The sequence below is a fragment of the Sphaeramia orbicularis genome, chromosome 8, assembly GCF_902148855.1.
Source record: "Sphaeramia orbicularis chromosome 8, fSphaOr1.1, whole genome shotgun sequence".
Taxonomy (NCBI): Eukaryota; Metazoa; Chordata; class Actinopteri; order Kurtiformes; family Apogonidae; genus Sphaeramia; species Sphaeramia orbicularis.
The window spans coordinates 8,690,912-8,717,698 of NC_043964.1; the positions used below are offsets into that span (position 1 = coordinate 8,690,912).

The 26,787-nt window shown below is 37.2% G+C and overlaps 1 protein-coding gene across 9 annotated transcripts; it reads right to left on the bottom strand.

Moving 5' to 3' along the window:
* Positions 1 to 818: 818 nt before the first annotated feature.
* On the bottom strand, positions 819 to 20,897 carry LOC115424697 (myosin-1-like). Of its 9 annotated transcripts, none has more exons than XM_030142093.1 (38): positions 20,697 to 20,897; positions 20,456 to 20,599; positions 18,808 to 18,964; positions 18,231 to 18,258; positions 18,024 to 18,138; positions 17,823 to 17,915; positions 17,652 to 17,715; positions 17,462 to 17,560; positions 17,282 to 17,385; positions 16,844 to 16,982; positions 16,049 to 16,167; positions 15,814 to 15,963; positions 15,569 to 15,739; positions 14,574 to 14,878; positions 14,383 to 14,452; positions 13,332 to 13,419; positions 12,685 to 12,802; positions 12,487 to 12,610; positions 12,004 to 12,140; positions 11,618 to 11,873; positions 10,482 to 10,724; positions 9,843 to 10,019; positions 9,060 to 9,205; positions 8,056 to 8,146; positions 7,590 to 7,979; positions 7,381 to 7,507; positions 7,177 to 7,295; positions 6,520 to 6,716; positions 5,791 to 5,974; positions 5,541 to 5,706; positions 5,330 to 5,454; positions 4,445 to 4,753; positions 4,153 to 4,356; positions 2,939 to 3,064; positions 2,656 to 2,826; positions 2,474 to 2,578; positions 2,268 to 2,363; positions 819 to 1,639 (listed from the first exon to the last, which is right to left on the bottom strand). In XM_030142093.1, the coding sequence occupies exons 1-38, from the start codon at positions 20,895 to 20,897 to the stop codon at positions 1,496 to 1,498; spliced, it is 5,802 nt and encodes a 1,933-aa protein (XP_029997953.1). In that variant the 3' UTR covers positions 819 to 1,495. The 9 variants fall into 9 exon arrangements, with proteins under 9 accessions (XP_029997953.1, XP_029997948.1, XP_029997946.1 ...); XM_030142088.1 differs by having other exon boundaries at positions 14,383 to 14,464; XM_030142086.1 differs by having other exon boundaries at positions 14,383 to 14,470.
* Between the last annotated feature and the right edge of the window lie 5,890 nt (positions 20,898 to 26,787).

A 26,787-nucleotide genomic window follows, 5' to 3' on the forward strand; every position in this document is an offset into this window, starting at 1 on the left:
AGGGGAAAAGAGAGGCCGCTATATGACCTGTCTGACCTGCAGAAATGAGCGCCTAGGAATATTAATTTTCTGTCAAAAGTAATTAAATTCCACTGCCATTATGACGATGTTTGATGTATTTTACATCATGATAAGACTTCATTTTTAGTTCAGGTCAATGTGTACCTGATGGCAGCGTAAGCGTTCCTGGGACATCTTGAACTCTACTGATCGCAGACTTCGAAACACAAGAGACCAGATGAACATCAGTTATGTTGAACTTTATTAAATCACAAACTGTTCAACCCTTCTGAACGAACACTCCGTACTTGGTTGTATTTATACAGATAGGTTAGTAACCAAATCCATCTAAGATGAATTATATTAATTTTATCATTACTTTTCCTCTGTGTATGTTACAAATACAGAATAACCCTTAAGAACCCAGGAACTACTTTTGAAGTGACTTACAAATTAATTTTTCTCTACATTTAATCTGAGTTATTTATCACCATTCATTATATTGTTCTCAGCATGTTGCATGTTTCAGTGAAAAATAAGTATTTTCCTATATTTAATTTACTGTTTATGCAGAACTCAAAGCAAATTCAAAGATTATTATATCAAAACAGAAAAAAACATGACTTTTCAGCGAAATATCATTAACTGCACATAAAAACAAGCGTCTAAAACCACTGTTATTTGTCAAACTCCATGGGTTTTACTTGTGAATCAATGTTAATGGAGATGATGGTGTTTCTGAGCCTCTGAACGTCCAAATGGGTCATATCTGATGACTGTAAAAACATGAGAAACTGCATTTTATCTGAATTATTTACATGTATTGACAGAATTAGTGGTTCAGTAGTTAGTAAACATTTTAGATCAGTAGATGCTTTTGGTCATAATGTGTTAATATAAGCAGCTTCATGAGGGAGTAGATGGTGCTTTTAGATATTCTGATTGACTATTAGGAACATATCGTGGCCCAGAGCAGGTTATGTTTGCAGATCAAGTTACATATAGATTCACCCCTGTAAGAACTAAACCACTCTCATGATACTGAGAACCCAGAGTTGAACCAGAATTTACTTGTTAACCCTCCTTCATAGTAGATGGTAAGATGTTAGCAGGTGTTGCTTTTAAAGTGTTTTATAAAACACTCAACACCTTTGTGGAAGGACACTAAAGCTCTGTCCTAATGATGATGCAAGATAAAAGGTTAGACATATTTACTAAATTTTACAATAATAACACATAGTTTGCTTTTTGTCTTAGGATGAATTACTACATTATGATAAAAGTCATTATTACGCATCCATAAACTTTACCTTTGCAAACAATAAGATATTAGGAACATAACAGAATGCGTCACTTGGGTCAGTCAATGATATTTGTTGATATTTTCTGTCTGATTCTTTATCATCATCATATAATATCCTAACATAAATGCTGACAAGTCGCTGTTGCTTTGTCAAAACCCAACATGTTGGTGGTATCTTTGTTTCGCAGATTTTTAATCCCCTTTGCCAACAATATCCCGACTCTTGGCCCGCAATTTATTCAGCTGGGATTCTGCGATATCAGCTCGCTCCTCAGCTTCCTCCAGCTCATGTTGCACCTTCCGAAATTTAGCCAAATGGATGCTGGTTTGTTCTTCCTGAGTGTGACAGAAAACAGTACGGGAAGGGAGAATTTATAGGATGACTCATGCCACAGTTTACTCATATAGGTGAAGTACCGGAAGTGATCAAGTGATTGTTAATGCAGTGGTGGCTCCTTAAAATATGACAAATGAATGCAGCTATTCCTTCACTTTCTATGTAACATCAGCCTTCTCTTTACTATGTCTCGGAATGGAAATGTAGCAGTAAAGAAAAAATTTGTTCTGTTTCATGCTTTATCCCGTCACTCTGAGACCACAGACTTTACATACAATAACTGGGATGAGTTAACACTGTTTAACTCCCTAGTCCTGCGTTTAGTAAGAGATTTGCCAATAACATCTATTTTTTCATTAATTGTCAATTTGTTGAAATACAAAAACTGACAATCTTTGCAAAAGCCTATGCTTATTTCTATACATGTTTTGTAGTAAAGGGTATTTTGCTGTGTGATATGAAGAAAAATCCTGTAATATTTGATTCATAACAACATTCCAGCTACAGAGGTTACTTTCATAGGCCACTGCCTAAACCTGTGACTCCAACAACCTGATGTCACTGAGTCACAACAACTCGCTACAAGGATCGTCACACAAATCAGTCATCGGACTCATCTTTACTCACCGACTCTTCACATTGTCTCTTATATGCCTTCACTTTCAGTTGCAGGTTGTTGACCAAATCCTGGAGCCTGGTCACATTTTTCTTTTCCTCCTCTCCCTAAAATATTATTGCTTTTATTATATAACACTCTTACTCTCACAGTATTTTGCATATTTTAAGTCACAGTTTGTTAAATTCACTGTTACATAAGTGGATATGCCACTGACCTGATAAGTGAGCTCCTTAATTTTCCTTTCATATTTCCGAACCCCTTTCATGGCCTCGCCACTGCGTTTCTGTTCTGCCTCCAACTCGTTTTCCAGGTCACGTACCTTTAGAACATGTTTACTATAAATGACTGTTCTGTGTATTTTTAGACATAATGATGTAGTCTTGTTGTTGTTCTTACCCTAGCCTCCAGCTTCTGAAGCTCCTTCTTGCCTCCTTTCAGTGCCAACTGCTCGGCTTCATCCAGGCGCTGCTGCAGGTCTTTTACTGTGGCCTCCATGTTCTTCTTCATCCTCTCCAGGTGAGCGCTAGTGTCCTGCTCCTTCTTCAGCTCCTCTGCCATCATTGCAGCCTGGATGCAAATGTCAAATCGAGTGATGAAATTTAATCTGCACATACAAGCTCAGAGTCCAGCCATCCCTCATTTCAATGACTCTACACTGATTTTATCGTGACAGACTTACATCCATGATGGCCTTTTTCGCCTTCTCATCTGCGTTTCTCGCCTCCTGCACTGTGTCCTCCACCTCCGACTGCAGGTGAGCTAAATCAGACTCCATCTTCTTTTTACTGTTGAGGAGACTTCCATTCTGCTCAGAGAGGAGAGTAGACAACATGGCTTTTAATCATATCCTGGTTTTACCATGTGGCAATCCTCCTTTCCTCTACACATTCTTTTTCATGCACCATCTGTGTTTACAGATGCTATTCTGGATATATGGTTCATGTAAACAGAATATTCCATTTAGGTTCTTTGGACATGAATGCATTCAACTGTGATTTTCTTGCAGTTCACAACAGGCCTGTTGTTTGTTTACAGTCACCTCCATGTATTGGACGCAAACCAACAAGACAACAGCTTTTCCTACTGGAGTGGAGATTTTCTGCTACAAGAAAAGCCTTCATTACTGGTCAGAATGAGGAACAGTTCTACTTTTGATATTTATCACAGATTTGCTTCTAACACTGCATTCATTTGCTATTGGGAAGATGATCTTTTCCACTTTGAAAATTATGAGTGAAATAAAAAATGGTTGACACTAGATTTTTTATTTTGTGACCTGCTACTTGGGTGAAACAGCTTTGGATATATTAATTCATCTGCTACCACATTTGTTTTTTGTAATTTTTTTTGGCAAATTGTGTGTAATGTGCAAAATCATCAGCTAACAGCAGCAGAATGCGAATAAAAATATTGTTTATCATTCGCGATGAATCCCTCATCGTTCTCCGCCATGCTGAAAAGGTCAGAGGTTATTTTCATCTCAGTAGTATGTGTATCAAAATTTTCACAATGTGACAGGGCATTCATGTACGATTTTCAAGTTCGCATGTAGTATTTGCCATAATTCCCATAGCACCTGAACGCAGGATAAATAGGTTTTAAGATATAAGCAAACTTTGCAATGCTGACTTCTGGAGAAATAAAGGTGGAGGTTACATTTGGAAGACTAGCACTAGTGGAAAACTTCGAAAAAGCAAAATGCACAAAAGGCACTTGCTGTTTTACTTCTTGATATTTTAACTTGAGTTTTGCTGCAGAGCTTGATAATTTTTCAAGAATCCTGTCAAATTGTGATTTTAAATTATGACATAGCACTTACAGTCATGAAAATGGTGAACACAGAAGCCAATAATCAACAATTTCTTTGTGTAAAAGCAGTCATCGTCTCCTCACCTGAGAGTGTAGCAGTTGGATCCTCTCGCTGACATCAATCAGTTCCTGCTCTGCCAGTTTGCGACTTCTCTCGGATTGCTCCAGTGCTGCCCTCACCTCCTCATTCTCAGCCATCATCAGGCTGTTGCGGCGTTCAGCGATCGCCAGCTGCTCTTTTACATCCTCCTGTGTGTGTATGACTTCATCCAGATGGACCTGTGTGTCCTGTGAAAAAAGGCAATGTTTCTGCACATCACTGTATGTGAACATAATGACCAGTCACGATGAGATTTAGATTTAAAAGCACACGGACCTTCAGCTGACATTGCAGGTTTCTCATTAGTTTAGTTGCCTCGGCTGCCTGGCGGTTGGCGTGACCCAGCTGTATCTCCATCTCATTCATGTCGCTCTCCATCTTCTTCTTCATCCGGACTGCGTCGTTCCTGCTGCGTGTCTCGGCGTCCAGCGTGCTCTGCAGGGTGTCCACAGTCCTCTGGTGGTTCCTCTTCAGCTGGTCAATTTCTTCGTCTTTCTCCGCCACCTTTCTGTCCACCTCTGACTTGATCTGGTTCAGCTCCAGTTGGAGGTGAAGGATTTTAGCCTCCTCATGTTCTAGAGAAGACTACGAGGACAGAAATGAAGTGGACATTATGATTAAAATGATGGAAATACACATAAAAACATAGAGAAGTTATTTCTAAACTTTCTTTGATCTGTTTTTCATGTTGACCAGAGATGTCAAACTCATCCTTCTTCAGGGGCCACATTTGGCCCAATTTGATCTCAAGTGGGTCAGACCCGTAAAATAATGGCTCAGTAACCTATAAATAATGACATTTATAAACTATCCCAACAAAAAAAAATATGAATAACCTGAAAAAAAATGGAATTTCTTAAGAAAAATAAGAGCAATTTTAACAATGTTATGCCTCAACTTATCATTTACAAATGTGCATTATGGATCAGATCTACAAAGGCACAAAACATTTAGTAACAGGCAGAATATTGTTAAAACTGCACTTAATTTTTTCTTGTTATTTTTTCACTTTATCTTCAGTGTGATTTTTGCACTTTACAAATTCATCCTGTGAGCCACATGTTTGACATCCATGATGCAGACATTATGAAAACAACATATGGAATTGTTTGTCAGCTTTTTAAAATTCTACTTTTTCTGATGTGGAGTTAGAAAACAAACCTCAACTTCCTCGAGAGCTGCCTGAGTGTCTCTCTTTTCCTGTTCGGCCTGCTTTGCAGCTTTCTCCAGCTCATGAATAGTTTTCGCAGACTGCCCAACTTGCTCAGTGATGTCTGAAATCTCCTCTGAAAATATAAAGAAAGAGTCTTTGCTGGTAAAACTCAAATTCACATGTTTTATTTTAGGATCAAAACAATCATTTCTCCCTTACGCTGGAGGTTTTTATTCTCTCTTTTCATGGTGTCCAGATGATCTAGAGCCTCTTCATAAGAATTTTTCAGCTTGAAAAGTTCTGTACTCAACAATCTAGACTCTCTCTGGGACACTTCCAGATCTGATTGACCTTCCTCATATTTCTGTTTCCATTCAGCCAGAACCTACAGGATGATGAAACAGTGGAATCGGTAAAGTCATGAGAAGATACAAATGAGACTGTGTATAAGTCCCAGAGAGAGAAATACCTTGTCGAAGTTCCTCTGCTTCTTGTCTAAGGTGGCACTGGCTGCGTTCGATCGCTCCAGCTCCACCATCAGGTCCTCCACCTCGGCCTGCAGCCTCTGTTTCGTCTTCTCCAGTGATGCACATTTGACATTTGCTGCCTCTGTCATCTCCTCAGATTCCTGCAGCCGCTGGGCCAGCCTTTTCCTTCAAAGCAAACACAGACTGTGTGAAAGAAGGTTAAACTGATTATCTGTTAGACAAACTGTCTTTCTAGTCATTGTCTGATGGTGGAAAACTAGTGCACAACTTCATTAGATCTAGATCAGGCCTGCACGGTATGAGTTCAACCTGCAATGTGCAATAACATTTTCCAGCAATATGATGATGCTATGACTTGTGATAAAACAATAATAACAACCTCACACTTATTTTGAGGGCAGCTGATGTTTGCTATCATCTGACTGGTTCAGGCTTATGTTTTATATAAAACCTTTCTCATTTTGTAATTCATGTGTATGTGACTGAGTTACTGGTACCCGTATTGCAACACTGATAGTAAGGAGACATATTTTCTGGACAAATTTAAAAGCAAAGGAAAGTATATTTGCATTCAAAATATGGATGACGCCTAAATATGAAAAGAAACAGGAAATATATTAGTGCACTTCACTATACTACTTTTAGTTCTTTGGTCTAGTAAATAACAATAAATGAATTATTCCTTGACATTATGGTGGAACAGTTTGTACTTGGCCTCCTCGAGCTCCTCCGTGCGTTGGATGGCATCTGTCTCATATTTGGTTCTCCACTGAGCCACCTCGCTGTTGGCTTTGGACAGGCAGCGCTGCAGCTCAGCTTTAGCTTCCTGTTCCTCCTCGTACTGCTCTCGTAACAGCTCACAGTCATGACGGGACGACTGCAGACCATGTGCTAGGGCGTTTCTAGCCTGAAAAAGGAGCCATTACCAAACTCAAGAATGCCACCACTTAAATGAAAATGTGAAAATCTTCAGCCTCCCACCGAAACCTTTAAAGAAAACTGATCAACACATAATGTTAAGATAAAGTATCCCTCTTTGTATGTGTTATTGATTTTATATGGATTACAATGTGTGCAAATGATCAATTCATCAATACAAGTACATAACAATTTGAAGAACAAAGTATCTAGATACGTTTGACACTAGAAATGAAACACTTAAAATTTTGATTCAGATTTTTTCTGACAGTGATTGCTCCATTCTCATTCCCGAAGAATGACAAGTTATTCAATTAATTCTGTCGAGTATGGCTGCCAGCCCATGTAAATTAAATCATGAATAATAGGACATATCCAGCGGCTTTGTTTCATTGTTGAATCGTGAATATTTCATGGTAACATTAGAGTTTACTTTGTGTGTTTCATACCTTAATTTCCTCATCCAACAGCCTCTTTAACTCTTCAATTTGCTGACTCCCAACAGATTTCACTCTGTTTAACTGGGAAAGAGTGGTTTCCTTTTCTTCCAGCTGTCGTGAAAGATCACCTGTTAAGGACAAAAAGGACACAAATTAACCAATAAATGTGTTTTTGTATGTTTTTTTTATCTTATATAATGATCACAGACATACCACTTTCTGTTTGCAGACGAGCACTGAGTGTTGTATAATCACTCAGAGATCTTTGGGCTTCATCTGCTTTGGTCTTATATTCATTCATTTGATCCTCAAGGCTCCTGCACAGTTTCTCCAGATTAGCCTGAAACACAGAGAATCAGTGTTAAGAGTCAGATCTGTATAAATGAGTCAGGTTCCTCCAGGTTCTATTAACAGTCTAATACCTTGCTTTTCAGGACACTCTCCATGTTGCTTGCCATGTCATCGATCTCCATTTTCAGCTCACTCTTCTCTTTCTCCAGTTTCTGTTTGACTCTTTGGAGGTTGTCGATCTGATCGCTGAGTTCTGCGACGCTGTCGGCTTGTTTCTTACGCAGGGTAGCAGTGATGGCTTCGTGCTGTAACGTGGACTCTTCCAGATCACGACGTAGTCTCTGAAACTCAGCCTCTCGCTTCTTGTTGAGCTCGGCCTGGGCAGCGGTGGCTCCTCCGGCCTCCTCCAGACGCTCGCTGATCTCCTCCAGCTCCCGCAACAGATCACACCTCTGCTTCTCCACTTTGGCTCGAGCTGAGCGTTCAGCCTCGATCTCCTCCTCCAGCTCTTCAATACGAGCCTATGGTTTAATTGTATAAACTAGTAAAAGTATGTGCTGGACATACTGAATAAAATATTGTGCATCAGTGACGTACTTGCAGCTCTTTGATCTTCTTCTGGAGCTGAGTGCTGATGGCTTGTTCATCATCAACTTTGCTTTGCAAGTTGCTGATTTCAAAATCCTTCCTGAAAAGAGGTCATTTAATTTTTCTTTATTTATATTTACATTGATTGAATCACTAAAAACACAGATAACTTTTTCTTACACTATAACTTAAGTCATCCTTATATTTTTGTCCATATTACATAAGATATCAGTAATTCAGAAGTCTAAACAGTGTGTGTACTTGCATCTAAGTGGACTTTTTGTTCTTAATCAAAACATGAAAACCTTGCATACTTTATGTCACTAAAAAGTAATTATTGGATGAATGTGCGAGTTGTGGAATAATCCTGCTTTTGTTTTCTGGAGAAGATTTTTTATAACTGTGAACTAGAGGTTAACTCATAGCAGATTTTTACAAGGCAGTATGATAATGACAGTTTGGGACAATTTGCAGATATAACAGCCTAGATTAACTGTTGAACCAACAATCTAAGTCAGTAACAAGTGGTACATATCTAAATAAATAAACCAGACTTGCCAAACAGCAAACTGAAAGCAATTACCTGGTTTATATGGAATATCACATAACTGAAATGTCCAGTTGAGAGACCCAAGGGGAGACCAATTCTGCACATACAGATAGCTTATTAAACTTCCTATTAGTGTTAATTGATTGGCCAAAGTGATCCATCTGTCTATTTCGACTACAGCTCCAGTTTCACAAATTATTCCTTAACAAACTGAAACCATCTCTTCCAAAACATATTTACTGTATATTTAGCACTGCTTATGTTTTATTATACAGATGTGTGTTAAAATTAGGGATAATAAATCAATTTAAAAGAGAATCCCTGTAACTGGACTTGACATTTCATAAGAAAATGCAATCATTTTTATTGTCAAAAATGAATCGTAATTCTTGTTTCTATCTAATAAACAGCTGAGACTAAATACAAGCTACATTTTTAATTTCACAATAAACTAAAGACTCACTTCTTCAGTCTTTCTTCATTTTGCTGTCTCTCGTTCTCCAGATCCATAATGGTTTCCTGGCACAGCTTCAGATCTCCTTCCAGTTTTCTTCTGGATCTCTCAAAGTCTGCGCGAATCTTCTTCTCCTGCTCCAGTGAACACTCCAACTACAAAACATGTATGTCAAGCACTAATCCACAGGAAACAATGCAGATGAATATGCACTGAATCTATGGGACTTCAGCAGCATGTTAGTGTATTGTAGTGGGGGGTTAAAATTATTGTACTTCAACGACAATAATTATGTGAGAGAATCATATATGTTTTTTTCCTGTGTTGTTTCTTCTTCACCTGTCCTCAACCTCATCTTTCAACTGTTTACTAGAAATGATTCAAGTAATTACTGCATTGCACTGGGTAAATATGTCTGCAAGTTACTGCTTTTAATATTAAACAGCATAAATTTCAGATGCCTAAAGAGGGTATGATTAACAGTAACAGCTTCACTTGCAACTCAATTTCATCATCACAACAAGCATAAACAGCAAGAAATCAACAGTGGGAAGAGACAAATGATTGTGCATTATACAGAGGTTCATGTTTGCACTTTCATACCTTAAAACCAGGTGCAACATTTGGAGGTTTAACTTGAATGTCAGTAACTCTGTTTAGATTAATTATCAAAGGTGTTTTCACTATGTAAAGCCCTTACATGTAATACAGTTATAGTAAAAGTAAAATAATTATTGTTCATTGGGCAATGCTAGAAACTTCTCAAACATAAAATCTTAATTAATTACTTACATCATCAACCTGCTGCTCCAGCTTTATCTTGAGCTTCATCAGAGAGTTGACCTTATCTTCTTCAGCCTGCAGGTCATCTAGAGTCTGCTGATGCACCTCCTGCAGAGCTCTGATCTCCTTTGAGGACTTCAGGAGGTTTTCTTCAAGAGTGGTTAATTCCTCTACCAAATTCTTCACCTAAAAGGCAGATTTACTTTTAATATTCTTGGATAAAGGTTAACATGTTTGAAACAAAATGCAAATACTTCAATACTGTACTTCAGTATAGGTTTGGGTTTTTTTTGTATTTTTACTCCTTACATTTTAGTACAAATATCTGTAATTTCTACTCCATATGTTTTCAACAGGCTTGTTCCTTTAGTTTTAATGCAAGTAAAAGGAATTATCCAATCTTTCTATGTTGCATTACTGTATCCTTTCACAACATCAAACCTGGTTTTAACCTAAATGCATAGAACAGTGACACAGAAAAGACCATCCTTCTGTAAATCCATCAGAGAATATCACACACAAGAATAACAAGATGAAAACAGTGCTTCTACTTTTACCACAGTATACATCTGTACTTTAATGTAAATAAACTGTGAACTTCTGGTAATGATCCACACATGTTTACGACATGGTAAAATGATCAGATACCTTATTTTCTGTGGCATATTTCTCCTTCTCTACTTTGGCGATGGTGAGTTCCAGGTCATCGATGTCCTTTTTGAGCTCTGAACATTCATCCTCCAGCTTCCTCTTCTTTGCAGTGATCTCAGCGTTGATCTCCTCCTCTTCCTCCATCCTCTCAGAGAATTCTTTGACTTTAGCCTCCAGGTGAATTTTGCTCTTTATTAAGCCTTCACACCTTTCTTCAGCATCGCACAGGTTCTCCCTCTCCTAAAGAATGGGCTCCACAAAGGGATGATTATTTAAGATTATTAAGGAATAACATTCATTAACCTGGTCAGTAATGTAAAACAAATGCCAACAGGCTGATGCAGAGGTTTTGATCAGCCTGGAGAGGTTTATATCATTACAACGACCAGTCAGATTTAGATTAGCTCTTATTAGTTCACAGCTGCTTATTGAAGAGATAATTTTAACAAATAATGATTAATATCCCAAAAGTACGAGCTTATCCCTCATAACAGCCTGTTGTACAGAAATAACAGATCTTTGACTACTGTCCTCGATCAGTTAGATTTATCAGGATCATGTTCAGCAAAGTTGTGAAACAAATAAGTCAAACATTTTTACAGCATGCTCATTATACTCCATTTTAAAGCAGTAACAGATTGTACAAGGTGTATTTTAGCCATAAAAATATACTTATTTTTTGTTATTTTTATTGTTTTATTAACTTTGTGAAATGTAATATGACTAAAAAACATTGTAAATTCTTTTTGTCTTATCCTTAGATTTATCTAGTTGGGCAATTTATAAATCTTTTTACAGATTGCAAAGATATAAATCCCATTTAGCTTTGTTTGTATGTATGTTGTGTTTTCTGTACAACACTAGTGGGAAGGATTTTTTTTATGTTTGTATAGTATTAATATAATAGAATAACGGTTTTGTTTATTGTCCCCATCTGCTCTCCACTTACTATGTATCCTCTATTTTGTTCAATTTCTTTGTCTACTATACTTGCAAGATCAATGAAGTTTGCTCCTATCAGACCTTATTGATTATGTACTTTTCTGAATTGCGGAAAAGAAAGGTCTCGTCTCCTGATGTCTTTATCCGATAGAAACAAATCAATACAAACAGAATACTGAGTGTTTACAAACCGCCTGGATTTGCAGATAAAGGTCGTTTTTCTCCTGAACCAACATGACCATTTTCTCCTCCAGCTCCTTCCTCCTGGCCTCTGACTTTGCAAACTCTTCTTTGAGTCGTGCAAACTCCTCCTTCATGGACTGAATCTCTTTCTCCGCCTCTGCACTTCGGAGCAGAGGCTTTATCTTAAAGTACAGTCTCATCCAAGGCCAGTTCTTCACATTCATGAATGAACGGATGTTATACTGGATGATGAAGATAGCGTCCCTGTGCAGTAGAAAAGCAGAATAACAATGTGTTTCTCATTGTAATCGTGACCACAGATCATCATATATCTTTCTTATTTTAGCCCTAAACACATTGTTCAGAACTAAACAAATGTTCCCCCGTCACTAACCTTTTCTTCGTCATCTCCTTGAGTCTCAGTCGTGTGACGTAACCTCTGGCCACAGCCTGGATGCGAGTCATCAGCACCGCCAGACGCTCATCTCTCATCTCCTCCAGAAGACCCAGAAGTCCAGCTTTGAAAAACACCTACAGTATATGTCAGCAGCAAAATGGATTGGATTTATATCATTTCTTATTAAAAGACATTTTCTGCTCCTCTTGTCCATAACTGTGCCCAAACTGCATACATCTTCACTCTGCATGAAGAAAAATTAATCTGATTTGATTTCAGATGCTCCACTGACTCTCATAATCGAATACTAATCTTTAGGTAATTTAGCATCTGATTAATGAGAGTCTCTGGCCTTTATCAAAAGGATCACTCTGTAATAAGTTACATCTATTCTAAAAGTTACATCTATTATAAAAGAGAAATCTAATAAAACCACAAAAAGAGCTGCAAAGTCTAATCTTGATATGTCTTGACAGCTACCTTAGTGTATCCAAATCTGTACTGGGAATGGTCCACATCTATGGAGCCCAGCAGCTTCTCTGAAGCCTTTTTGCTGTCAATGAACTGCCCCTCAGGGATGGCGCTGGCATTCAGGATCCTGTATCTGTTGTCATGACACACAGGTTCAGTGAGATTCAGTCAGTTTTTGTTACACAGGTACAGATACTAATGTTTTACCTCTGTTTGAAGTCTCCATAAAGAATCCTGCTGGGGAAGCCCTTCCTGCAGATCCTGATGCCTTCCAGGACGCCGTTACAGCGCAGCTGGTGCAGCACCAGACGGTGATCCATGGAGCCTGCATGGAAAATATACTTCCTGTTAGGTGAACACAACTGAAAACATCCCAGAGATACTTTTTGTTAGATGGTCAAATGTGGCAGAGGTTACATCCATAAAGTTGGAATTTCCACAACCTGAAAACATGCCTGCTTTGTCTTTTACGTACCTGAGTTTACTTTCACATATTAGCTTTTAAGCTTCATACAAATGTCATTTACTGTCAAGTCAAGCCATCATGTATATCATCATCAAGTATCCATATCTATTGGTTTGTACATAGGAATGAAATGTAAAAACAAGAGTAACCACAATCACAATTAAGGTACTGAGTGAAAACAGTGGTAGTAAAATGCAGGGGGGGCAAATATTACAACCACGTTTTTTCCTTAAAAATTAGCACATAAACCAGTCAGATAATCCACATTACTGGCTTGTTCAACTGGTTTATTACCAGTTTTTGAGTTATACCACTCAGCCCACACTGGGCATTTTCTGGTGGGTAAGTGACATCGGCAGATACCCTCCATTGTTTCCCTTGGATTTACCTGGGGTTTTGGTCTCATTTGGGATGATGCATCTCACAAAGTGAGGATGTGTGGACCTGAGGTTGGCCATCAGTTTGTTGAGATTTTCCTGCAGGAAACAGACTGGTTATGCTATGTGATAAGATTGAAAAATAAGAGCCTGCATGACAAAGCCATCATGAAAGAAGCAACAAAAATCCTAAGACCTCTGACATCCTCAGAATCATGTCACTTGAGTGTGAATCACATTGCCTGAAGCTTTTAATACTTCCAGCCTCCATCAAACACTTTTCTCTTAAGTTTCATGTAGCACAAGCAGTGTACAAACTAAGCACAAGCACTTGATTTTTCTGATATGGTAAACTTTTCAAATTCTAAATAGCAATTGTGTCCAATGCAAATTCCCTACACTGACAAAGTTTACTTAGCTTTAGTATGTCTTACTTTAGAGGCAACAGTCTTAAGAACAAAAAATTCTATAAGCTGCATTTTAGGGAGTGGCACTGGTATATAGACATAGCTTAACTCAGGATTGCGATATGCAGCCCCCCCCCCCCCCCACACACACACACACACACAAACACATACACACAAAGCCAGCAGCGACAGGTGGTGAACATCACTAGAGGCAAATAACATACAGAAACAAATCAGACTTGCAATTGAATACTTTTAGACATTACTCTAATTAAAACAGACACTAAAACAGCTGTAGAACTAACATCTGAAGTGTAGAATAGGAGACAATGAGATTTACCAATCTCAACATTCCAAAAAATAAAAGCTTATAAAGCCCCTTATGTCTACTGTAAGTCTGTTAAGTTACATTTTATTTTAGACTGACCTTTCTTTTAGATGTTACCATATTAAGGTGGACTTTTACTTGTAACACAGTATTTTACTTTGTGGTTTTCCAATTGTTACTTTCGTATAAGCTCTGAATCCTTCCTTCACAACTGGCTGTGTTCACTAACACACATGAATCTGTACCATTAAAGACAATTACAACTCCAGCACTAAGAAGCCCTTTAATGAATTCCCTCCAGATATTATTTTATCAACTGGTTCTTACTCTGAAAAGTGCAGAAACTGTCTGAAAAGAAGATCCTTTTTTCTTGGCGCTCTTCTTGCTTCCATCTGCAGCAGTTACAGAAACAGAAGAAATACACCATGACATATTTAAGAATGTGTGTAACAGATCAGAGTACATATTGTATTTGTAGTATTCCTGTCATCTGTGTGGCATTAAAACTGAACTGACCCTCAGCAGACGCGTACGTGGCAAAGAGATGAGAGAGCAGCTTCAGGGAGGCCTTCTGGTAGAGCTGGACCACCGTATCATTCAGAGGGTCTTTGTTCTTCTCCAGCCACCCACTGATGTTGTAGTCCACAGTGCCGGCGTAGTGCATTAAAGAGAAGTGGGCCTCGACCTTTCCTTTGGAGGGCTTTGGCTTCTGAAAGATGCTGTTCTTTCCCAGGTGTTGGTCATACAGTTTGTTCTTGAAGGAGCTGTCTGTCGCCTTTGGAAACATGCACTCCTCTTCAAGAATGGAGAAAATTCCCATCGGCTGCAGAGGTCAGATGTCTAATTGTTATTAACAGGTTTAATTGATATGTACCTCACTTGACCCTACATTTAAACACAAATATCTGCACTTTCTACTCCCTACAAAACTCATTATTTTAGCACTGACACACATAACACATCATAACAAAAAAGACATTCCCTTGTGTTTTCATTGGTACATTCCATGCACAACAAATCATAAGATGCATTTTATTAAGATTAAAACTGCAAATGTACATAAACTTCAATGTGTAGAATGTGATGATTACACCTAGATTGTCAAGTCAACTACGAAGCCAAGTTAATGAGGAAAATTCACAAATTCAGGAGAAAAAATTAAGAGAATATAAAATCAGAAATTGGCAAATATTATCTGACATTATAGTTAGAAATTTATTTAAAAAAAATAATATTCTCATAAATTTTCAAGTATATTCTCTGAGATTCTTAAGTCCAATGTTTGAGACAAAACTCATGAGTAAATGACTGAATTTATGTGGAGAAAAATCTCTTGAAAATATTCTTTGAAATTAAAGTCACAAGTTTATGAGAAAAATATTTAGATGTGCTCCAAAGTCATACATTTTCTACAACAAAAAAACTTAAAATTTGCAAGAAAAAATTCAGACATTAATGAGAAAAGGTCACACATGGTTGATATGAAATGTGTTATATGAAAAAGTTTCTGCACCTTTTCTATGAGCTCGATGCAGGCTGCTAAGTCCATGCCAAAGTCAATGAACTCCCAGGCGATCCCTTCCTTCTTGTATTCTTCTTGTTCCAGGACGAACATGTGGTGGTTGAAAAACTGTTGCAGCTTCTCATTTGTGAAGTTGATGCACAGCTGTTCCAGACTGTTCATCTGAATTGAATAATGTCATTAGTTGGGTGAATACGGACAAAAATCATCTGTGGAAAACAAACAATCCTGCTCACCTCAAAGATCTCAAACCCTGCGATGTCCAGAACGCCAATGAAATGCTGTCTGGGCAGTTTGGTGTCAAGCTGCTGGTTGATCCTGGTGACCATCCACAGGAACAGCTTCTCGTACACGGCCTTTGACAGTGCACCCATAGCATTGTTCACCTGGAAATTAAACATCCTTTTCTTTGAGTTTTGTCCAAATCCAGTGTAGCGGACAAACGTTGTTAGACATAGAGGATTATTTTACCTGCTGTGGAGTCTGACCTTTGGTGACGTACTCATTCCCGACCTTCACTCGAGGGTAACACAGTGCTTTGAGCAAGTCAGCGGAGTTTAGGCCCATGAGGTAAGCGACTTTGTCTGCCACTGTCAGATACATATCAAACAAGAGACAAGTCTTCACATAGTATTCATATTGTGCATATCCTAGTTTGATTCCTCTGACTGATATTAAAAATCTATATGACATCAACAGAATATGAATGCAGAAGCAGTATTAGAGCTGCATGCTACACTGTAAAAAATCTCATGCATATTTTATCCATTAGTAATGCACAAAAATATATCTAATTTATTGTGTTCCAGCTAATATTGAGTTAGATTTAACCAGGGACAACCTGAAATAATGGTTTGCACAATATCCCACAGAGGAACAAGTTTGTTTTTGTAGATCATTCTTCCAACTGTGAACTGTGGTCTGTAATGAGCTAGACTTGGCTGGTGAGAACCACTTTTTGTTTACAGTGTTTGGACTTTTTTGTTTTCATTTTAGTAGGAGTGTATTTTAAATGTCATCTAATCATTGTGTCAAACCTTCATTTCAAAAGTAAAGCTGTAAAATAAATGTAGTGGAAAATAAAATGCTGTGTTTTCCTCAGAGATGTAGTGGAGTGGAAGTTTAAAGTGCAGAAAGAATCAAACACTAAATACTAAAGGAAACACTGACTCCACATGTTGTTATTGCTTCTATGTAACAAACTCAGCAGGTACTGTCTCTCAAAAATGCATTTTATTCCTTTCCATCACTGTTCGGACATCTCACCCTCAGTGCCGTCGGGCTCCGCCTGCTCCTCCCGCTGCTTCTGCTTGAACTTCATGTTCCCATAATGCATCACAGCTCCAGTCAGCTTGTAGATGCCCACCTTTTCATCCGTGTTAAAACCCAGAATGTCGATTGCGCTCTAGGCAGACACAGATGTAGATTCATTCTGATATGTGAGTATATCCAAACTGCTTTATCATTATTTACAAAGGTTTTGTTTACATTTACTGTATCTTGATATAGAGCCATATAAACGAGTCATTTTACTTTACACTTTACATTATAGTTTGATTATATCTTACTAAAAAGACACAGCACCTGTGAAGCAACCTTTGCACACAGAGTTGATTGGAGCAACAGTGATAACTCAATTAATCCACAGTTACTTAATAATAGTAATTTATTTTTAACATTTGTTAATCTACAATATATCCTCACATCTGTGGCCATCAGCTCCTCTGTATCATCGATGCTCAGCACAGTGATTTCCCCCTGGCTGATGAATGGGTAGTCGTATGGGTTGGTGGTTATCAGCAGCATCTCTAAAATAAAGCAGACAAACTGCCTGAGCCTGTGCAGCTTGTGCACAAATCTGATATTCTGAGGTCAGTTATTTACCGATTAGATCAGGCTTTTTGTTTGACAAGATCTGATAGAAGATGTGATAGCTCCTCTCCGCTGGCAGCTGAAACGTCACCCTGGATTTTTCCAGAAGGTCTAAACACAAAGAGAAACAGAGACAAAACACTGACAAATGTAGAACAGAGATGTAGTATCAGTGAATCACTGAAAGAAAAACCAAACATACATGTTTCAATATCAGCCGATGCCAACTTCCCCTTTGTTCCAAAGTGGATGCGGATAAACTTTCCCTAAAAAAGTGACAAACAAAAACACTGGTATGAAAAACATGAGCCTTGATTCACTGCTGTTAAACTTGTTTACTTTCTGCTACGGTAAAAATAAAATGTGAACTCACAAATCTAGAGGAGTTGTCGTTCCTCACAGTTTTGGCATTGCCAAATGCTTCCAGAAGCGGGTTGGCCTGGATGATTTGATCCTCCAGAGTTCCCTATGAGGATTTTAAGAAAGAAAAGTTAGCAGAGCAGTTGGTATCCTTATATGACCTCAGTTTTATCCGCATATTTCATTGTCTTAACCCACAGTAAACAGACTAAACCTGCATTTTTCCTGCTTGTTGCTCTTTCTTGCTCGAGTCTCCAATTGATGCAATTGTTGCAAAGTATTGGATGACCCGCTTGGTGTTGACAGTCTTTCCAGCACCAGATTCTCCACTGGCAGGAGCACAATGTAAAACTCATGATACACAAGGTAAAAAAAAAAAACAGAGTAACTTTCACAAACACCAGGTTAAAGTTGGACTTACGTGATCAGGATGGACTGGTTCTCTCGGTCTGTTGAATCAAAAATGATTAGTGGTTACTGTCACAAAAAAAGAAAAGGGCCTCTGATTGTATTTTTCACAATAATCCTCTCATGGATTTATATTCAGTGTAGTATTTTGGAATGAATTCAAATGAAACAAAAATTCAATTAATTCTGTTTTTATATATATCTGATAAAAAAAATTTTTACAGTGTAAAAACTGACATTCTGAAAATACAATTAATCCCGAAGGTAAAGTACTGACACAAGTATTTGGTGTAAAGTCTTAAAAGGACCATTATATGAGATTTAGTGGCATCTCATGGTGAGATGCACATTACAACTGAAATAGTAGGTGATGATAAATCACCATGATGCTAGATGTCACCCTCTATAAAAGGAAAAACGAAGAAGAGGAAGTGCATTTGGGGCTACTCTAAAAACATTGCAGCCTAAATCTTACACATTAACACTTAAAGATGTGAATGTTCCTGTTATTTTGAGATTAAATTACTGTTATATGTTAAAAATACATTATTATACACAAAGTGTAAACCTTTAATATTAAGATAGTTTACCTGTGAGCATGTACTGGTATGCATTGTCAGAGATGGAGAAGATGTGTGGGGGGGCCTCCTGCCGTTTCTTCCCCCGGTAACCAGCGACCACCTCCGGGTTGTAAACAGGAAGCCATTTGTATGGGTTCACAGTGACACAGAAAAGCCCAGAGTAGGTCTATGAATCACACACAAAGTAAACAAGAGAGGTGAATCTAATGCTACACTGATTACCAGGGTTGTGGTGTAACTAACTACATGTAAAGATGTTACATAATAAAACTACGAAATAAATGTAATTGTCATCTGTTACAGTTGAAAAAAAAAAAGTCATTTCATTATAGTTACTGACCATAATACAAATAGTGCATTTACATCTGAATCAATTATTTATGGTTGATAAAATTCCAGATCATATGCTCTTATATAGTCTGACAAAGACTGGCACATTCACAAGCCATTTTCACCACATCTCTGTCTAAATAGGCCTCATCTGGGAAAATAACATTCATTCTGTAGTTTTACTTCCTTCCACTGTGTAGGGATGTTTTCTTCTGGCAGATTTTAAAATAACAAAGGTAAGAAAGGCTGCTGGATTTGTTTAACATGGTGCCAAGTCTTTGTTTAGACTGTTGTTTAGATCTGAGGTTTTAACTTGCATCACCATTCAGTCTACCATGTCACAGAATAGTGAGGGAACATGTTGTTGGACAAAGTACATGTCTATACTTTAGATTCAGTTACATGTTCTTTCTAAAATGTAATATAAAGCTTGTTTATCAGAAATGAAAATTTCAACTTTGAAATGATGTCAAGCCTGAGGAAACATCTGCATTGTCACATAAAATAAACTAGAAACCTAAAAGTAATCCCATGTAATATGTGACATTACATTGGAATAATTGCTTATTACAGCCTTTTCCACTTCTTTTTACTTGGTTTCACTTAATCATATTAAAATGCATAATAATATCATATGTGAATGAATTTTCTTTCAATTTTTAATAAATGTTGACCAGAAAAAGCCTTGAAAAAGCATTCTGACGTAGACAATATAACAAGGTGAACATGATGTAAAAGTTGCAACAAAACAAACACAAGGTGCAAGATGTAATACATGGTGCAATTTTGTGCCATGTGAGATACAGTATTTATATTCTGGGTCTTGAGCTGAATTAATGGGAACCACTGAGTTACTGCATTACATGTGGTCTGATGAGTCCAGACTGACCCTGTTCCAGAGTGATTACCCATCATGCCTAGTGCCTACGGTACAAGCCTGTCAGGGTAGTGTCATGATCTGGGATTGTTTCAGTTGGTCAGGACGAGGTTCAACATCATGTGCTTAAAAAGTGACTGAAATAAATGTTGTGACATTGTAAAAGCTTATAGAAACAATACCACGGTCAAAGTGTGTTGTAATCACGTCAAAAAGTTAAATACGACTAAGGCTAAATACTAGTTTTTTGACTATATTATCAGTATATATAGAGAATAACTCAAATAAATAAGAAACAAATGTACTGAATCAACACTAGCTTTCATGGAAAAAATCTGTCTTGGCCAATATGGTGCCTTTTCTGTTAGTGCCAAAGTATAAACCCTGTATTACATTTCAACACTGCTGATTTGCTTATGACTCAGCAGTCACGTTACATCTGTTCCTCACGTAAATCATCCAGGCGGCATAACGGTCCTTGAGGTTGAAAAGCACAGCTGGCTCATGGAGATGCGTCAGCAAAGCCATGTCTTCAATCTTATCAAATTTGGGAGGGTTCATAGGGCGCGTGTCATCCACATGCACAGTAACCATCTGAAATCCAAATTCACAGGTCCAGTGAATTGAATGGACAATGTAATGCTCACACATTTTCTCAATGAGGATTGAACCTTCTACAAAATACACCCACCTTTCTATCCTCTGTCTCGACTGAAACTTTTGAGCCGTCCAGGCTTTTGATTTTCCCCTTGATGTACTCATGCTTCGCATCCGGCACAAACACAGCAGTCTTGGCATCAAATGGCATGTTTTGTGCTGCAATTCTCTCCCGCTCCGATTTGCGGAGGTACGGGGCAGCCACTCCGTAGATTTCCATCTCGGCATCACTCATGTTGTCCGGCTGCACAGTTCAGATAAGACAAAAAAGCATGCTTGCAAAGATGAAAAAAAAAAAAAAAAAAAAAGTCAAATATTTATGAGATTTTGAAGCATAGCCAGGATTTTTCTTACCAGAAAGCTGCAGGCCACAAAGAAACCTCAATGGAATAGCCTTAGTATGTCAGATGCTTTGAATAAGACTTTCCACGCTGAACTGTTATTGTTCGACACTACACCACAGGCATACCTCACTCTAACAAGGGTTTGACAGCTTTTATAAGAGCTCGTGAGGCGTTTTTCTACTCCTATATTTGGTGATCTTGCGTCTACACCACCTTGTAAAAGTCAAGTCTGACCATTTTGTATTTTGAACACTCTATATATAGATGTATTGTGTCACTTTTAAATGATTTCAATTGTAATCCTTCAGACTGCCCATTAAAAAGCAATGAATGGTAAGGGACGACAGCTTAGGGGGCTTACGGTCCCGACATGGCGGGCCTCATTTTCTGGGATCAGGGAAGATTAGGTCTGTTAGGGCATCGCTCAAATTCTGGCATTGGCTGTCTGGGAGCGGAGCTGATTACACATGACTGTTTGGGTTTGTGTTGGGAGCAGCAGGGTTGACAGGCAACATTTAACACATTCCAGAAAGAGGCCTATCTCTATTAACTCCACCTTATTTTGGATGTTTGTTGTGGTGTTTGTCATTAAAATATTCCATTATCCTCCACTGCCCACAACTTTCATTGAAATCAGTCTTTTTGAAATCTCTTGATGACAAATTAATGTGAGTTATGATGTACACTTTTATAGTTTTGGCTGTTGCTGTCAAAACTTAAGACTGACAATAATCTGTTTAATTTCTTCTGAAAACGGCTGCTATTATGCACTTTATATACAATATCTTGTTATATAAATGGTATGTATGGTCTTTATATGGTCTTTATTTCCTGTAATAATACCTTTTTATTTTATTCAAATTTACCTATACCATTATCTCATGTTTATCTTTTATCTTGTGTGTTCTGTGCTTTTAATTTTGTTAATTATCAAGTCTTTACACCTGCCAAAGTTCTGTATTTATTATTAAACTGATTCTGATCCATTAATCCTTGGAATTTTAATGTTACACAAGATGCCCATGTGCTTTTACTAAGCACATTTATGCTTGATTTTATTTTTTTTTTTTTTGTGCAAATAAAAATAACACATTTAATGTTACATTTAGGCTTTGTAATAATGAAAACATTACTGTAATATTAATGAGGTTTTTCACCTGAAATTAACTAACAATTTCAGCACATCATGTACAGTTTATTAATATTACTACGTCGTCGTTTTGGTTTATTCGCAGTTTTACCGTAAATTTAAATACCAGTTTGTATTTTTTCAGGTAGTAGACGGATCCCAAAGACCTCTTAGCTTAGAGTAGGAATAAAATGTGGTCTTTTAGTAGAGCACAAAAGACTAACAGAAACTTCTTACAGCTAAAGTTTACGTAACAACTGTTATTTAGCTGCTACTTGTCTCTTAACTAATTCGACAATATCTGTTTAGTGGTGCTAAGGTCAATGTTAAGCTAGCGAGACGAGCAATATAGCTAATTTTGTACAACTGAGTACCAAATTCTATCAGACTTATGGGACTTTAGCAGGATTAAAGAGCATAAATGTCATTTTTTTTTTTTTATAAATATGTATGCATTAATGTGTCATCAAACCAACCAGTGTGCCTTCCTTACCTGTGAAGCAGATAAAAATGACACAACCGACTTAGACGCAGCCCGCCGCCATTTTATAACAATAGATGTGAGCTGACTTATACTTCTTTCTCTTGTTTTTTTGTTTGTTTGTTTGTTTTTCTTTTTCTTTTTCTCCAGCATTAAAGTACATTAATGTCATGAGTTTGAATCGAAATTAATATCCCCTTTTCTAAAACCCCAAGAACTGACTAGAAAAAAAACACTGTAAAAGGGACCATAAATTGATTGCAACTTACAATTTCACCGCTAGATGTCACTAAGTATCATACATGCAAACATTAATAACAGAAATGAAAAAAGTAATGATTAATGTCAAATTCTATCTTAAATCATTCAGGGCACAGAGTTTTAGTGCCTCTTATGACATGATTTAACAGTCTTTGAGACATAAGTAACATTATCAATATTCTTTGTGCTTGAAGTTATATTTAATCAATAGTGAATAAGCAGAATTATGCAACTAATAATACTGTTTCCTCTCATATAACTCCACCATAACCTAATTACATTTTAAAAAACCTGTAATCCAACCATCCAACATCTACATCACTGAATCAAATCCAGATATAAATCCATCACTGAGTTATTTAACCCTTTCATGCATGAATTATGAGAACCTTAGTTGAGTTTTTTTCCTGAGTGTTTTTATTCCTCTTCAGGCATGAAAAAAAAAAAAACAAAAAAAAACAATGTGATTGAAATTTTTTTTATGAACCTATTTTTCATGGAGTTACAAAAATGTCCACTCAGCTGGACACCAATTTTTGAAGCAAAAAAACATGTATTTAAAACCCATCATCAGAAAGTGATAAACTGTGTGAAAGCTATGAAATAAAAGCATTTTTCATGCAGCTAATCTGATGTTTTCTCACATTTTAATATACTCTAATACTAGTTATGACTAACTTCATGCAGACAATATGCAAAAAAAAAACTTTTTGATTAAGAAAACTGTTGTTTACAGTGTAATAACAATTAGCAATTGATTTAATACATGTTACTGCAGATCAGGTTTATCAACCTGATCTGCAAAGTTACAGTAATGGTATGAATTACAGTGTATTATGGGATAGTGTGTAAGTGTCTACTGTGTTGGCTGATATGGAATTAAAACAACAAAACCCATGAATATACAAGAGAACAGCTGGAGAATAACTGTCCACTGGAGTGACCAGTATGCATGAAAGGGTTAACATTTCTTTAAATGCACTTACAGCAGCTCCTTGTTTGAGTGCCTCATTCATCCTCAAATTGCACTTTTAGCAACTTTTATATACTTCTGTGTATATAAGAAAAAAAACTGCAGTGATGCACATTTGTTGGCCTGGTAGTTTCTTTTCTTCAGAGCAGAGGAAATGATTTGGTAATCTACTGGGGGGAGAGCTGTATCGCTGTATGATGGGAGCATTTTGTCTGGCAGTGCATCATAGACAGTCTAATTGGTGCAGATTTAATTGCCTCTTAATGTCACTTGAAGGTCTTGCAACAGCTGCGATTATAATTGGCTTTGGATAGTCGAACAGGGCTGGAGTAAGAAGGCCACACCGGTCCTGGAACTCACAGTCTGCCGACCCCTCTGTCACATCTCAACAGGACAACAAGTGTGTGTGTGTGTGTGCGTGTTAAAGCATGACTATGAGATGTGGACTCAAGGGGTCATAGGACAAGAAAGAGAAGGAGCAGGGAGAAAATCCCCATTAGCTGGTTGTGCGGGAGGCAGACCGAAGCCTCACCCTAGTGGAAAATAGATCTGACGACGGGTGCATCGGCACTGGATTAGGAGGTCAGCGGCAAAGACAAGGGCCTGCCTGGAAGAAAAGCTACTGCACAAGATGAATGCACCAATACAATCTGTGGAAAAATGGGAAGCATCTGAGCCATGAGGCAGCCTGCACACAGATTCTCAATCATAACAGCTAAATGTAACAGTATGCAGTATGTCGTATGGTACAGGACAACATATGGAACTTGACCTGGATCTACAACAGTGAACAGCACAAATCACATGGAATATGATCCTCCATAAGTGATCCTGAATACAGATTTTTCTGAATATATAATTATTAAGCTTCATTTAATCAGGAAAGACAGCAATCCTGGCCAAAACAGCAGCAGAAGTCACAGACAATAGAGACTTCACCCATACATCCACGCTGACAATGTACATAGAACACATAATAAAACTCAGCTCTAAAACCATACATAAAACATTGAACTAAAAACACACATAAAATACCATCAATAATTTAAAAGGTACTACAAGTAGACAACAATGTTCTTTAAAAGCATCCCAAAGCACTAAGACTAACATATCAGAACTAATGCAACGTTTATGCCATATAGATCAAAATTCATCCCCAACTGAGTCTTTCTTTTGATCCTCATGCACATAAACTTATACTTTCTATACATTTCTAGGTTTAATGTGAAAAAAGTTACATTACATGAGGAAAATAATTACATTTATAATCTATGCTTTCACAATAAAATGTGAATAACCTGAACAAATATGAACAGCCTTAAATGTCTTCAGAGAAATAGGTGCAAATTTGACAATATTATGCCTGTTGTTAAATGTCGTAATGTGCATGTTATGTTGATAACAGTAAAAAAAAAAAAAAAAGTAATAATAATAATAATAATAATAATAATAATAATAATATGAAAACTGTTTTCAGTTAAATTAAATCAAATTTAGTTACTCTGATTAGTTAAACTGAAACCTCCAGGGAAAAGCTATAAATCCGAACTGGAACTGACCTGCAAGAGCAAAAGACACTGGACTAATGAAGTAAACACAGAAGCCACTAAAGTCAGGATTTATGGTATGCAACAAATATGCGAGGAGTCATTCTGTGCAATTTTACTTCATAAGTAGACACACACACACACACACACACACACACACACACACACACACACACACACACACATATATATATAGTCTTTAAATTATCATTATTATTTTTGTTATATGTTCTATATTTATTTCTCTTATTATGAATTTCACTTACATACAGATACATCACAAATTTTTATTTAACTTGTAGTCCACTTAACAGAACTACAAATCCCTTCATATTCAGGCACACAGACATTAATCAAGCATCACTTTTTCTTTGTCCTGTTCATCATATGCTGAAGAAGGTAAATGGAAAAGATTTTTGCATGGACTGTTTTGGCAGAAACATTTTCAAATGCATGATTAAGGTTATAAAAGATTCTATTTAATCCAAACTTTTTATGTTTTAAACCTAAATCTGAACCTAGATGATTATGTTTTGGTGCCTAAATTTAGTAAACCATGAATAAAGAAAAAACAAGAAAACCCTTTATTTTGCACAGAGGTCAAATAACAGATCTACTGACCAATAGCGCTGTTTAATCGGTAAAGATCTAAATTAAAGGTGCAAACAGACACTAGTTCTGTATTTCAGCTATTGTGCTTCATCAAAGTTATTGATTCGTTTTTATTTAATTGACATTTTAGACTTTTTTGAAGTTCTTCACAAATAGTACTGAAAAACTCAGGACTTTCAATGATATGTCTAAGTTTTTGTAATGGGTATATAGCTAAAATTAATATCATTCTGCTCCTCTTATCATTCTAATACCAGGAAATAACTGGTAATCAAAAGATAATTGTTAAAAATCATTGTCTTAAGACATCATAATTACAAACAAGAAAACGATATGAGGTGATCAACGCATGCCGAGGGTGAAATGCTTGGAATTGCTCTGACCAAAGTCACAGAGGAGACTCTCAATGGGTTTTAAAAATATCTTATCAATCCAGAAATCAATGCATTCCATTCTGAGCGCTGCATATGGAAACCTCGTCTCTGAAAAGCCTCTCTCCTCCAGTAAAGCATCATCCATGTCTGGCAGCGGCGAGATGAACAACTGCTGTTTGCTTTTCTAATCCCTTTTCTAAAGGAGGAGCACAACAGGTGTGAGAGCAGATAAGATATTAATAAGTCAATACAGGCCCAAGGGATGTTCAGGTTGTAATCAATGTAACACTCCTCTGCCCAGAAACTTCACTTCTCTTCATTAAATATTAATATAAGATGACAGAAATGATATTAGACTATTACTGGAAGTAATCAGCGACCACTGATGCCTTTAACGTTGTGGT

Coding starts and splice junctions, on each gene's coding strand:
- LOC115424697 (XM_030142086.1), bottom strand. CDS start 20,897: ATGAGTGATGCCGAGATGGAAATCTACGGAGTGGCTGCCCCGTACCTC. Junction 17,916..18,023: donor AACAAGCAGGAAAAATGCAG/GTTTAGTCTGTT, acceptor AAATCCTCATAG/GGAACTCTGGAGGATCAAAT. Junction 7,508..7,589: donor AGAGTGTCCTGAAAAGCAAG/GTATTAGACTGT, acceptor TCTGTGTTTCAG/GCTAATCTGGAGAAACTGTG.